This window comes from Rhineura floridana, chromosome 4 (assembly GCF_030035675.1).
Source record: "Rhineura floridana isolate rRhiFlo1 chromosome 4, rRhiFlo1.hap2, whole genome shotgun sequence".
In the NCBI taxonomy this organism is placed as follows: domain Eukaryota; kingdom Metazoa; phylum Chordata; class Lepidosauria; order Squamata; family Rhineuridae; genus Rhineura; species Rhineura floridana.
In genome coordinates, this window is record NC_084483.1 from 62,467,527 (window position 1) to 62,481,870 (window position 14,344).

Below are 14,344 nucleotides of genomic sequence, written 5' to 3' on the forward strand. Positions count from 1 at the left end.
AGATGGCAATTTAATTGGGTTTCTTTTGGCAGTGGAACTTATTATTGGGGGCGGAGTGTAAATTCACTCTGTTCCCTCTGGAACTTTGTGTTTTGGGGTTATTTTTCAGGATAACTGGTGTGCAAAGGCATAGCCAGTGGAATGGGCTGATGCTGTTGGGCTTTCATGGGCTTTGGATATCTTTATGTAGTTCTAGCTCTGAGGCAGTCTTATTTCATGCAGTGCTGTTATAGCGTTTTTTGAGGGGGGGCTTTTGGATGGGAGAGTTGCTTTGCCCCCTTTTTAGGAATGACAGGTCTGGTCGAGCTTTGGAGGAGATGATGTTTCAGTAAGTGGCAGCTGTGTTTGGATTCAGTTGCGCAAGTCAGAGACTGACCAGAGAGGCTGAGGTTTGGGCATCACTTTGGCCTCTTCCCTGTATACAGGATGGGTCCAGTCCAGGCTTTAGGCTCATTTTTGGGGCTTAGAGGTAAGTGTAGAGGGTTGTTACTTTGGCACCAGGATGGTCAGCCTTTGACTAAGTTTCAGTTTTGGTCCATTGCCGGATGGGCCTTGTCACTGTAACCTGACCAGTTTCTGAAATGGGAGGAACAGAAATAGCCATCTTCAAGACTTGTATTAGGAGTAGCAAACACACCTGAGAAGTAGAAGGGATGGACTTTGCACATGGTGCATTGTGTCCAAAACTGTTGTGGCCATGATTTATTAGGGATCATTTCATCAATTCTTTCCACATTCAGAACATACCATAACTAATCCCAACTGATCTACTGTTATGCTGAGCCAGCAAGGGCTGCTCGGATAATGAAGTTGCAGATTACCCAGTATGGGACATTATGGAAACTACGACTCACATTATAATAGAGTGCAGTGACCGCTCTCTCCCTTTGAGGGGCTGACTGGAGCTTCTAATTACTGTCATGTTTGGGGTTGGATCCCAACCAGTTCTGTACGCACTCTTTCCAGATGGGTGTGGCTTCTATAGTAGCTATGTTGGGCTGTGGAAGCACAGCCATGAAGGCAGTGGGGCACTGGTGGTAGGCCATTTAAGGGCCCTCCTTAACCGTTGTGCTGCTGAACATATTGTTAATTGTTGTTTCTGTTTTAACAGGTTGGAGGGTGCTGGAGAGAGTCAAATTACTCATATGTGGCCACAGATGGTGTTCTGGGCCAAGAGGAGGGCATTGCAGACCAGGCACGGAACCCAGTTGTGGCTCAGCCATTGCACTTTGGTCCAGTGGCTGGGTAGACGTGGCATGGTGTGGGAACACCTCCTGCCAATGCTTTTTTATGCTTTGTTGGTGCAGCACCCTCCACATGTTTTGGTGATACATTTGGGAGGCAATGACGTGGGACTGTTGAAGGGGAAAGCCCTTGTCATTCAGGCTTACCTGGACTTTGCGGCCATAAGACGGAGGTGGCCTGGGACCATAATTGTCTAGTGCGATATCCTCCCCAGGAGGAGTTGGAGGGGTGGGATTGATCCCAGCGGCCTGAACAAGGCTTGTCGGAAGGTAAATAGAGAAGTCTGGCTTGCCCTTGCTGGTTGGCAGGGCGAGTAATAAATCATCCGGAGGTGAAGTGTGGAAGGGCTGATCTTTACCAGCCAGACGGTGTTAATATGTCTGACTTGGGTAATGGTCTGTTTTTGACTGATCTGCAGAGTGCCCTGCGCATAATTATTTGTCGCAGGTGGGGGAAGAGGGACTAAGCTGAGGCTTGTCCTCTTCTGTGGTGGATAGGTGTGGGAATTTCACAGGATAGGGTTTGGTGACCACCCTTAAGCACCCTTAAAGGTGATTGGTGGGTTCTGAGGCCTGCCTTCCAGGTGGTGTGGCCGGTTGGCAGGATAAGGCTCACCTTTGGGGCTAACCTGTAACACCCACTCAGAGTAGTGCGACCCTGAGGGGGGGTGGAGCAGGAAGGCCTCCCTAACCACCCTGTGGGGATGGGGCCCGGAAAAGGGGCTTGGGCTTGGACCACCCCCTTTCCCATGGCAGGGTGTCCTTGCCCGATTGGGTAAGAGTTAGGTCCCACACTTGTCTCTGCAGATCATTTATTATGCAATCAAGCATTTAATTGGCTTTATTTCAATAAACGTGGCCCTTGATTTACCCACACTTCATTTTGTCTTGCCTCTTCATTTCCCGGCTATGCACTGCAAATGCAAAATGGTAGACTGATCTAAATGCATTACTTAAGTCCCACCAAAATCAATACACACTGACCTAAATTGACTAATTTGAGAGTCCTATTCAAATAAAGTAAAATTAATTGATTCAATTCAACGGGCTGACAAATCTAAGTGTGATTTTATTTATACTTCCTTTCATAACGATATATCATGGCAGTTCCCAATAAAACATTAACAATACAATAAAACAATAAATGCAGCAGCAACAAAGTCATGGGAAACTTAACACATTGGTATTAAAAGCCAGCAAAGGCCTGGGAAAAGAAATAAGTTTTCAGTGAGCACCAAAAAGAAAGGCAGTAGGTGTTTGCCATATCTAAGGAGGGAGGTTGTTCCATAATCTGGGTGCTGGAACAGAAAAGGCTCTTCTCCTGATTGCTGTAAGATGGAGCTCTGCAGGCCATGAAACAAGAGAAAAGGTATTTCCTGAGATAATCAAGTCCCAGGTTGTTTAGGGCTTTATACCAGAAACTAAGCCTGGCCTGGCAGCAAACTGACTGCCAATGAGTTATGTTAGAAGTTACATGCTCGTGGTAAATGTCCCTAGTCTGCAGCCCAGCTGCTGTATTCTTCACTAGCTGCAGTTTCCTCACCAGCCTTAAGGGCAGCCCCACATAGAGTGTATTACAGCAGTCCAGTCTTGATATTACCAATGCATGAGTCACTGTGGCCAAGATATCCCAGTGTGTCATATCTGCCCAGTTCCGGAGAAAGCAATCCTGGTCATGCTCAAACATGGCTTTGTTACATAAAGGCTGGCCTGTGATGTACTCCAGTTGGGGACTGCCTTTGAGAAGTGTTTTATGGTTTTAAACAGTTGTATGGTTTTTAAAATTCTATATTTGTTTTTAATGTTCATTGTTTTTAATTTTTGTAAACCGCCCAGAGAGCTTTGGCTATGGGGCGGTATATAAATGTAATAAATAATAATAATAATAATAAGTGTTCAGAAACTTTGGCTGGTTCAAAATGCAGCGGACATTTTGACTGGTGACCGTTTTTAACTTTTTTTATTTTTTAGCATGCAACCTCATGCTAAATAGTTTGGGACCAGGATACTTAAAGGACCATCTCTTCCCATATGAGCTTGCCAAGAACATCAGTAGATTTAGTCATCAGGAGAGGCCCTGTTTCATATTCCAACAGGCAAGAAGTGGAGATATCAGGGATATGGCATTCAGGTTATAGAACTTTTTCCTAATTATATTTAGATGTCTGATTAGCTGCCTTAGGCATCTCATGAACGAGCTGGAAAGATGGACATAGTCTAAATAAAGTAATAAAATGTATTAAGTATGTGTGTGTGTGTACATATATGGTGTGTGCTGTACATATGTAAATGCAGGGCAGTCAGTGTGTGAAAGTATGAAAGACAGGGAAGAATAGGGGTATGAGATGGGAGATTATATGCTATCTTAACTGTAATGTGGGGTGGGAGAAGAGAACTGTACCATTGAGGGTAAGTGCATTTTTCTTTCCTCAGTTGTTTTCTACCATCAGGTTTTGTCAATGTGTTTTCAAACTGGCACCTTTTAGATAAGACTTGATATGTAACTTGACCTTATAGGTCAGAGCAAGGCAGTGCTTAATGCTGTAGTTGTATGCACACTGACTTGGGAATAAGACTCATTGAACTCAGTGGGACTAACTTCCAAGTAAACACACACAGGATCACACTGTGAATTAGCAAGATGTTTTTCGGAAAGAGTTGGACTGTATTTTGAATTAATGTGAAAGCAACAATGGGTTATTTAAGGGCAATTTTTATCTAACCTAAATGTAATGAATGTATTCCTGAAGTGACTCTGTACAACAATCCTTTTGAACAGAGCAATAACTTCCTTGGTACAGAATAAAGTCTGTATTTTTAGAACTGACAAAAATATGGATGTCTGAACATAGACATGACGTCTGAAAACATCATTTCCAATGATTATTCCAATACCTTGTTATCTAATATCAATGCTGTTGATGAAATTGCTTATCGTGTCCCCCCTCCCCACATCACCAGTGTTCATACAATATAATATTGGTCTCAGTGTTCCAACTCCCAGGGCTGAAGAACATTGTAACCTTAAAGCAACACACATATATAGATGGAGATGCAGTCCATATAAGAGGCCTGTCTCCACCAACCTGATATCAAGCCTCATATTTATCAAAACTTGATGTAGTTCTCATAAAACATACATAGCTGGACTTACTTTTTCTGGTCTTCAAAGCATTGACTTCATGCAGAGCAGTCAACACATCTGTAGCAGGAAATGGTATCGGTAGACAATGAATGGTGCTCCTGATAAAAATGTTAACAATTATTTTGTCAGCTTGCGATGAAAGAGAATTGGTGAGAACCGAAAGAAAGGATAATGAAACCAGAGTTCCTACCTGGTAAGGCTTGCTCATCCAAAAGAACTTTTAAGAGATCCCAGGTCTCAAGTAATTTAGGTTCTTTTACATCTATACGTGGAAAAAGTAGCACCTTACTCCAATGATAATTTGAGCACTAAGGTACTTCATCTCATCTGGTGGGAATGCAACTTGCTGGCAGTAATCCAGGGTCAAGTGTTTCCTCTGTGATCTGACATGCAAGGCCAAAGTTGGAAACATGCACCCCAGTGATCACTGTGGGCAAGCAAGATTGACAGGGACCAATGATATATAATTGCACCAAAGGAGGAATGTGATACTTCCTGTTTCCTTGCTATCATTGCCAATTGGGTGACATCCATGATATGTGGCAGTTCCTTTGTTACAGCTGGTGAAGGATTCAGTTGAAGATGAATACAAGCACAGTTAAATACAGTAGATAAGGAGGAAAACTCCCGTTGAGATTTACTAGTCAGACTGTATCACGTTCACAGAGTCTGACTGCTTGGTTTTAGGACCGTACCACCGATACTGATTTATACAAGCATAGCAAGGAGATCATGATTGCCTACAGAAAGATCCAAAAAGTGTTCATAAGCCTTGATTAATTTCCTAGATCACCAAAGTGTGCTTCCGTTGGAAAGCTGGAATTTTTACTTTGGCTTTTTACCTCAGTTGTGCTATCATACGATTTTCTATATACATCCCAAAAAGGAAAATCAGTAAGTAAGAATAAAGAAAACTGTGAAGAGTAAGATGAGCCAAAGGCCTTGTAATAGACCTCTGTCACAATGTGGTCATAGTAATTAATTAAGACAGGAAAGTGAACACTAAGTCAAGACAGCAAGGTTTCTAATTTTCCCCACTGGGAATCACTTGGAAGAAGAGGAGGTAGAGACTTGGTGCCGCTGGGCAGCAGTTGTGCAGCTGCAAGGCTAAGGCATGTTCTGCAGTGCCTAGTAAAAGCCAACACATTATCACCATGGGTTGTATCCAATGTTAGTCCTACTCAGAGTAGGCCCATTGAAATGAATGGACATGACTAACTTAGTTCCATTCATTTCAATGGGTCTGTTCCGAGTAGGGCTTAGTTGGATATAACCACCTGTGCTTGCGTTGCTGGGCATTCATGAGAAAGATGACTGCACAGTGCTTCCCGGCACCCTCCCCTGTTTCTTTTCTCTCTGTGTGATGCTTGCTGGTAACCTGCCCTGGGACCTCTGGGTGAAGAGTGGATCATTAATTCTAATGATGATGATGGTGGTGATAATAATAGATTTTAACTGCTGCTCAGTTGTCATTACAGGGAAACTGTACAAAGCCCTCCAGTGAGCACCTAGTGAAGGTGGAAGGAGGAATGGTTTTTTTCCCCTTCCTGTGGGCAATCACCCTTCCTCCTTTACCTTGCTGTTCACAATTAAACGTAGTAATGATGACATGGGACTTTTTTTTTAAAAGCCCCATATCCTATGACCTATGGCATTCCTATGACATTTTTCATCAGGAAATGTTGATCTTTGCATTGGTTCATGGAGATAGCTCAGGATGCCATCAAGAGAAAGCTCACTTTTTTCACATCCTCTCTCCCTCCCATCCTTATTTCATTACAAGGTAAGATTGGGAGATGACTGTTTCCAGCTGCCTTATCCCACTCTGAGAGCATTCAGGAGGGAGCTGAAGGCAGAACACAGAGTACTGCAGTCAAGTTATCTCTGTCCAAAAGGGGCCGAAGCTGATGAACCAGCTGGAGCTGGTTCTAGCCAATGAAGTCACCTGGGTCTCCAGTGACAATGTTGGATCCAAGAGTACCCACAAGCTGCAGACCTGTTCCTTCAAGGATAGTGCAGCCCCATCCAGAACAGGCTGTCTCCCCACCTCCCGGACATGAAAACTCTGGACACATAACACCTCTGTCTTTTCAGGATTTAGCCTCAATTTAATGGCCCACATCTAGCCCATTACCGCCTCTGAGCACCGTTCTAGCACTTCAACTGCTTCTCCCAATTCAGATGGAACAAAGAGATAGAGTTGGAGGTCATCTGCATACTGATGACCCCACACTCCAAATCTCCTGATGACAGCTCCCAGGGGCTTCATATAGATGTTAAGTAGCATGGGGGACAATATGGAACCCTGTGGAACACTACAGGACAGCTCCTATGGTGCCAAACAACAGCTTTCCACAACAATTTTTTGGAACTAGCCTTAGAGGTATGGATGAAACCACTGAAGCACAGTGCCCCCAACTCCCACATCCATGAGACGTTCCAAAGGGATGTTGTGGTCAACAGCAACAAAAGCTGCCAGCAGATCAATGAGAATGAACAGGGTTGCACTCCCTCTGTCTCTTTCTCTCTCTCCCAACAGATTTGGGAAGTATGGCAATATTGTCATTTGTATCATCAACTATCACTTGGCCCCAAGAGGGGAAATGGTGTGTGTAACTGAAAACTTCACCATCATAGCTGTGCCAACATATCCTAGTTAAGTAGCTGTTCCATCTCGGGCTCATTTTAGCCATTATAATGTTAAAAAATCCCATAATATCAAGATATGAAGTTTAGAGGAAGGAAAAGGGGCATCTCTTGTTGGACTCTGCGGCCAATGCAAGTAATTTCTGGCAGTTCATGGTAAGGCCACTCCTAGGTCAGAAATAGAATGGGAGTAAATTCTTTAGAATAATATTTCTTCCAAATTGTTTCTGAATCAAATAATTCCATTCTGCTTCTTTGGTTAAAGAGCCAAAAGCACTAATATCTGTCAGCCTGCTAAAACAAACAAACAAAGGAAATGTCTAACATTCAGCAGTTTGGAACATGAGGCAGATTTGTGACAATGTCTACAAACTAATGAGATGGAGATGAAAGCTGCTCTTGTCTGCAAGCTGTGTCCATGATATTTAAAAGAAAACCATATTTGTTTTGATCCATTCAACATTCTGAGTGTGCTGAGAAGGGTCCCTCTGCATGAATAAACTGGCTGCATGCACTTGGAAATCAAATGATAAATGATAGCGTCCATTGCTGAAACAACTCTTTATTTTCAAGTAAATTTCCCAGTTAGTTCATGCAGAAAAGTGCTTCTTCTCAGTGGAAACTGCAGCCTGCTGAATTGGCCATAAGACACAGATTCATTTTTTTTCAGAATGCCACAAGAGAGAAGATGGCAGAATATGACTTTTTAGGGTGAAATGACTTAAGTTATAGGTATGAAAGGGTGTTCCAGCAACTCATTTCAAGTGACAACCCTGTCAATAACAGTGGGGAAAAATGATACACTGGCATTTGGACTATGTAGTTTCAATCTTTACAATGGTATCTGGGCAAAACATATTCCTTGAGGCACAACTCACCATTTGTGATAATCATAACACAATCAACACAAAATGTGTCCGGTTTCAAATATACAGACTATACTATTTTCTAAGGCCCACAGCACAGAAGGATACAATACAGCCATGCTTGGACAATCACAGGTCAGCTTAAAGATATGAATGAACCTTTCAGCCATGCACACAACTCCTTTGCTTCAAACCATAATTAAAAACAAAGTCTGTCATTAACCATAGGTCCCTGTTTTATCCAAAACTATGGTTACTAGCTTTAGAAAAATCCAGGATACTAAACCATGGTTTGAAGTTGGTTTAAAACCCTAGCTTGTTCCAAAACTGGTAACCATAGTTTCCCGGTTTGGATGAAAAAAGTTATTTTTTCTCCTTTGTCTGTGCAGGAATTGGAGAGTATTACCTGCTGCATTGCCAAACCAGAAAGCAAAATTAAGAAAATGCACTTAATATATCATAAGTAGACCCAGACTGGGAATTGCTGTCATTTCACTGTCAGCTGAATGAGTTACAGCAAATCCCTTCATACTCCGAGTGTATAACTCCCATTTAATCACTGGCTGTCTGAGTATTTTGTCAGAAGTCCTAACAGAAAGCACCTTGGGTCACTTTCTCCTGTGTGAACAATTAGCTTCCTGGGAAACTGGGTTTCTTACCTTGTAAATCTTATTCTGAAAGAGTGAGATTGTGCTTATCTTGTGCTTTCAACTAACTGTTGGATGAATGCTAAGGAAGGCTGCTTCATATTAGAGATCATCCACAACTTCCTCTACTTTCTGTGCAGCATTTTGGTATCTTCCACTTCCATGCTACTATAAATAGGCCACCCTATTGTGAGATGCTGAGAATTTATAGGACTCCAGTGCCAGGTGAACAGTCTTCATGGTGAAGTACATTCTGATGAATCCGACAAACTTGGAGTCTTATTGAATGTATAGCAACTGCAATATGAAAGAAGAAAAGTGGAACTGGCTTCGAAAATCCTACAGCACATTCAGACAAAGGCTCTAGCCCCATTGTTCAAGATAACTCCTGGGAGGCTACAGAACACAGATCATTAGAGAGGTGGTTTGAAGAATGAAAAAGAGCACTCACAAAATCCTTTGGGCGCCTCACAAATAATGCAGTGCTTCTCTCATTAACTAGGGTGCATAATTGAAAAAAGAAGAAATTTTCAGCGCAGCTCTATCTGGCACAAACTAGGCTGAGGAATTTCATTTTCAGCATTATCTTTTCAGACAATTAACAATCCTACACTTGCATTTGTAGAGAAGCGACAACACCATGAGATCATGAAAACAACACACTGAAGGAAGACAGGTCCCACAGCATCTGGCAGCCACTGATAGTCCACTGTCTCCACCTCCCTTCTGTCCCTTCCTCCCCCCTCCAGCTGTGATGCTGTTTCTACTTTCTCCATCTCCACTGATGGCTTCACTGCAGCCAGCACCTCTAATCCTTCCCAGCTGTTCGCAGAGAGGTCCAGCCCTCTGACCCATTTGCCAAAACACTCGGAAGCCTGGATGAGAGGAGGTGGGCCTACTGGTTTCCCACTGTAATGGGGGAACAGGCATGGTCAAATGCCCATGCAAAACTAGAGCCTGCCCAAAAGGGAAGAACTCTTTTTCGCCAAACCATAAATACATATCATAAATAAATACCATAAAGACAGCCAAACTAGTACTAGCTGAATATTCACTTTTGTAGCATACCCATTTGCCACAGAAACTGATTGTCAGAAACACACAAAAATCCATAATCTTTCAAGAAGAGTTATGCATCTATTTTTGTCTTGACATGTCTTTTGTTTTGACATCTTAAAATGTCTCTAAAAATGGAAAAAATGGAATATCCAGGACTGAATACTTGAACTATGTACTGTATGTGTATGAGAATGGTCAGAAGTTTCATGACTTGTCTTTGAAACCTGTTAAGCTCAAAGCAAATCTAGTTCTGGTATTACATGGAGGCTATGAATGTGAACTGGAAATCACCTCTTCATGTCTTGGCCATGAACTGACCAAGTGGCTACTGGTAGCATTCAGATGACACACTAAACCATGGTTTAGCTCAATGTGAATGAGCCTAGCCTCCTTCTGTGCTTATGCACTCCTACCCCTACTCTTCATGAGGGACTGGTAAGCTTGGAAGCTTTTTCTTTTAGTTAACTGTGGTTTGTCATGGCACCTGTTGCAAGAAATGATGGCACTGAGTGAGTATACTATAAGGTCCCATCCTATCCCCAGTGTTGCTTAACATCGATATGAAGCTATTGCGGTTTTAGAGTGTGGGGTCATCCTGATGACACCCAACTCTATTTTTCTGTTATCAGCTATATCTGAATCAGTTCTGGTTATGAAAGTCCTAGATCAATGGCTGTATGCAGTGTGGGGCTGCATGAGGGCTAATAAGCTGAGCTGAATTCTGATAAGATGGAGGCCCAGAGTCTGGTAGCTAGGATATCTGCCTGTTTTTGATGAGGCAGCACTCTCCTGGAAGAGCAGTTGGGAGTGCTGGAGGCCCATGTTGCCACAGCACCTAGGAGGATGTTTTAGCAGCTTTATGCCAGCTATGACTATGCTTGGGTGGACTAACCTGGCCACAATGACCTATGCATTTGTAATGTCAAGACTTGGACTGCTGTAATGCACACTATATTGGGCTGCCCTTAAGGCAGAATGCAGTGACTAGACTGCTGACTGGGGCAGCTTACTACAAACATGTAACACCACTTTTAAAAGAACTGCACTGGCTGCCAGTTTGTTACTACCATGCCAGGCTTAAGGTTTTGGTACTTACTTAAAGCCGTAAACAACTTGGGACTGGGTCATCTGAAAAAAAATCTTGTCCAGTATAGATCTGCCTGGTCGCTAAGATCATCAAAAGAGGCCCTCCTCGTTGTTCCACAACCTGCAGAGGTTCATCTTGTGACAACCAGGAGGGCATTTTCTGTTGTGGTACCTAGCATATGGACTAGCCTCCCTATGAGATAAGGCAAGTGCAAACTGTTCTTACTTCTAAAACTTGCTAGGAACTTTCTTCTTCCAGGCTTTTGATGACAATTAATACCAGCATGCTGAGTCTCTCCTGGCTTTGTTGTTGCTGTGTTCATTGCTTTTACTGTATTTTCAATGTTTTATTGTGAATTGCCTTGAGATACTTTTATGAAACATAACCATATTTTAAATAAATAAAATAAAAACAAACACTAACTATAGTTAATTCCCAATGAGCCAGCATCAAAGCATTGTTTCAGAAACTAACATACAGAATTACCTACAATTCCTAGTTTGGACAACACAATGCTGTAGTTAACTAAAAATGGAAGCAAATGTTTCTAAACTCTTTCTCCTCAACTGCGTGAGAGGGGTATGTGCATTCAAGCCTAGGAGGAGGCTAGGCTTATTAATGTTGCATAAAAAACATGGTTGAGTGCAACGTATAAATGCGGTCACTGTTTCTCAGCCTCAGCTATCCCACCAACTTCATTTGCAATATAGGGATAATAAAGCTTGCTCACCTTATAAACTAACTGAGATAATGTATGTGAATACCACCGAACACTTGAAATGCAATATATAAGCGATAAACTTTATTATGAGCACAGTTCATTAAAGTGACTGGAGCAAAATGCAAGACACCTGTGAAAGTAAATGCATGTTTTACATCCATGGGCGGCATCTGCCCATAAATGTAGGATATTAACAGAGGGGTCCCCTGGATTGTAAACAGCTTACCTTGTCCAGGGAGGATTGATGAAGCGATGCTGGGGATCTGGTCTTTCATCTTCTCATCTTCACTCTTCTGATTGCTAACTTCTTGACAGATACCAGCAGTAAATGTTGCAGATGTGAATGACTGTTCAGTTGGCATTCCTGAATATGCTGGGCTTAAACCATTGCTGGCTAATTGATCTGCTGGAGGAGGTGAATCAGGATCTCCTGGTCTGAGAGGAACACCAGTACTATCCAAGGCGCTGAAAGGCACTGTGGGGACTAGATAATCTACAATGAGGTTTGTATCCTCAGTGTCATTAACTGTAACTGTTGCTGGACTTGCATAAACCAATGGTACTTCAGACATCTAACAAAATGAAGAGAGAAATAAATAAAGAAAACCTGAAGAGAGGAGCAATTGTTACCATACTTAACTGTGGTGTAATGAAGGCCACTTCAAACTGCTTGTTTTTAACCTGCTTCTCTTAATATGTTTTAAGTGTACGTTAAAGAGCCTTGATTTGCCCTGGGTTTCTATACCCTGTATTGCAAACCAAGGTTTGCCTCTGTGTAATGTATGAGAAATAGCCTTGAAAGTTATCCATGACAGGTATGCTCCAGTGAATATTTTGCAACATATATATGTCTGTGTTTACTTATAGAGTTTATTGTTCTGCTGCTCCTCACAAGTATTCTGGGGCAGATTGTAACAATATAAAAATAATAAAAACTAATTAAAATGTAACATTAACACATTCATCTGCCCTCTCTCTCAAATATTCAAAATATTCTGGAAGAAGAGAACTGTAATTAGCTGACACCAGAAAATAGATCAAGCAGATACTAGCTGGACTTCCAGAGGAATGTTCCACTGCCAAGGTGCCATCATTGATAAGGCGTGTGTGTGTGTGTTAGATCTCTTGACTTCAGTTGAATATTGGCACTAACAGAAGAGTTTCCCTAGCCAGCATCAAAGCTCAGGTAGGACAATATGGGCAAGAGGCACTCTTTCAGGTAACTGGGTCCTAAGCCATTTAAAGTGTTATATATCTACACTGACACCTTGAAATGGGTTTGGTGACAAATAGACAGACAGTGCAGATCTTTGAAGACCATGTCATATGGTCCCATGCAGACATGCCCATTAGTACTTTGGTTACTACATTTTGCACTAACTGCAGTCTCTGGATCATCTTCAGGGGCAATGCCACACAAAGCGAATTGCAGTAGTCCACACAGGAAGTTACTAGTGCATTGATCACTATGGCCAAGCTATCCCTGTTCAAGAATGTCCAGAGCTGATGAACCAGCCAAAACTAGAGAAAGGCACTCCATACCACATATACTACTTGGTCCTCCAGTGACAAGATATCAGTGAGTACCCCCAGACTACACATTTGATCCTTCAGGAGGAGTGTAACACCATTTATAACAGGTACCTTCCTATTTCCTAGATCCAGGAATCAACATATCATTGAAAGCAGAGATTGTGGCTAACTTGTGGCCCTCCAAATATTGTTGAATGACACCTTCCATCCCATACTGGCCATGCTGGCTGGATCTGATGAGAGTAGGAATCCAACAACATCTGGAGGACCACAGGTCAACCACCCTTGCTATAGGACATTTTCATACGATCAATAAATAATTAAATAATATTGGAATTAATGCTTTTTCTCTTTAGCCCAACAAGTCATCCATGCTCCAAATATAGTTATCAATAGCTGTTACCCGCTCTGTTGGCCCATATGTTTGGTCTGGGCCAAAGTTCACATTTGATGCTGGCAAGGGAATTAAAGACATCAGCTTAATAAAGCTAAACAAAATATTTATTAAAAGACAGAGTTAGGAAACATCAAATATTTACAGCCCTTGGTCACCATCCGATATCTATTCACGGCAGTGCCGATCTCTTCTGGATCATCTAATTTTATACCAAGTTGTTAAATGCTCAAGCTGTATGTTTTTAGTGATTTTACTGGATTTTTATTTTACTGTATTGTATTTTTATTCCTTGCTGTGAACCGCCCAGAGAGCCATAGGCTAAGGGCGGTATAGAAATGGAATGAAATAAATAAATAAATAAATTGTGCGCTTTAGGTCTCTGAGCCACGGCCTGATGTCTCTCTGTGTGTTTTCCTAGGTGATGTAAGAGCTTTATACTCAAAAAGTGGCCAGCTATTGAGACATCTCTTGGCCAGTGCTTTTCAGTGGCAAAGAGATGGTGCTGTCACATACAGCAAGCCCTTGGATTGCTTACATGCGGCGTTCCCAGGCCCTAGGTCTAGACACAACAACCCATCAACCTGTTGTTCATATATTCGGTCCTGTTGTTCCCACGCTAGGAAGTTGCCATGTTATGAAACTTCATAGCTTAGCCACTATTAAAGAACCGTAAGAAGCACTGATCTTTAAAGACATATTTACAATACTAATGCTAGGAGAAGCCTCATATATAACGGCTTGCCCAGGAGCATGGAGCAGGCTTGTAGATGCACACCCAAAATGGTGTGGTTATAATGAACCTTGCACTTGTCATCTAACATGCTGGCAACCTTCCATGTGTCTTTACACCCTCCTTCCACATAATGGATGTAGGAGACATAGCTTTGCTAAGAGATAAATATTCACAAAATTGTAAAGTAGCGAGGGAAAACTTTTTGCTAGATTTTAGAACTAGGGCTGATAAACACTCCGGCTCTATCTTAGCAGAATAAATTGAGT

The 14,344-nt window shown here is 42.2% G+C and overlaps 1 protein-coding gene across 1 annotated transcript in view; it reads right to left on the minus strand.

Annotated features, from left to right (window-relative positions):
- The window catches only part of IMPG1 (interphotoreceptor matrix proteoglycan 1), a 111,001-nt gene that overhangs the window by 43,460 nt on the left and 53,197 nt on the right, over window positions 1-14,344 (minus strand). The window contains 1 exon segment of the mRNA XM_061626070.1: window positions 11,642-11,719. Coding sequence (XP_061482054.1) covers window positions 11,642-11,719 — 78 coding nt within the window.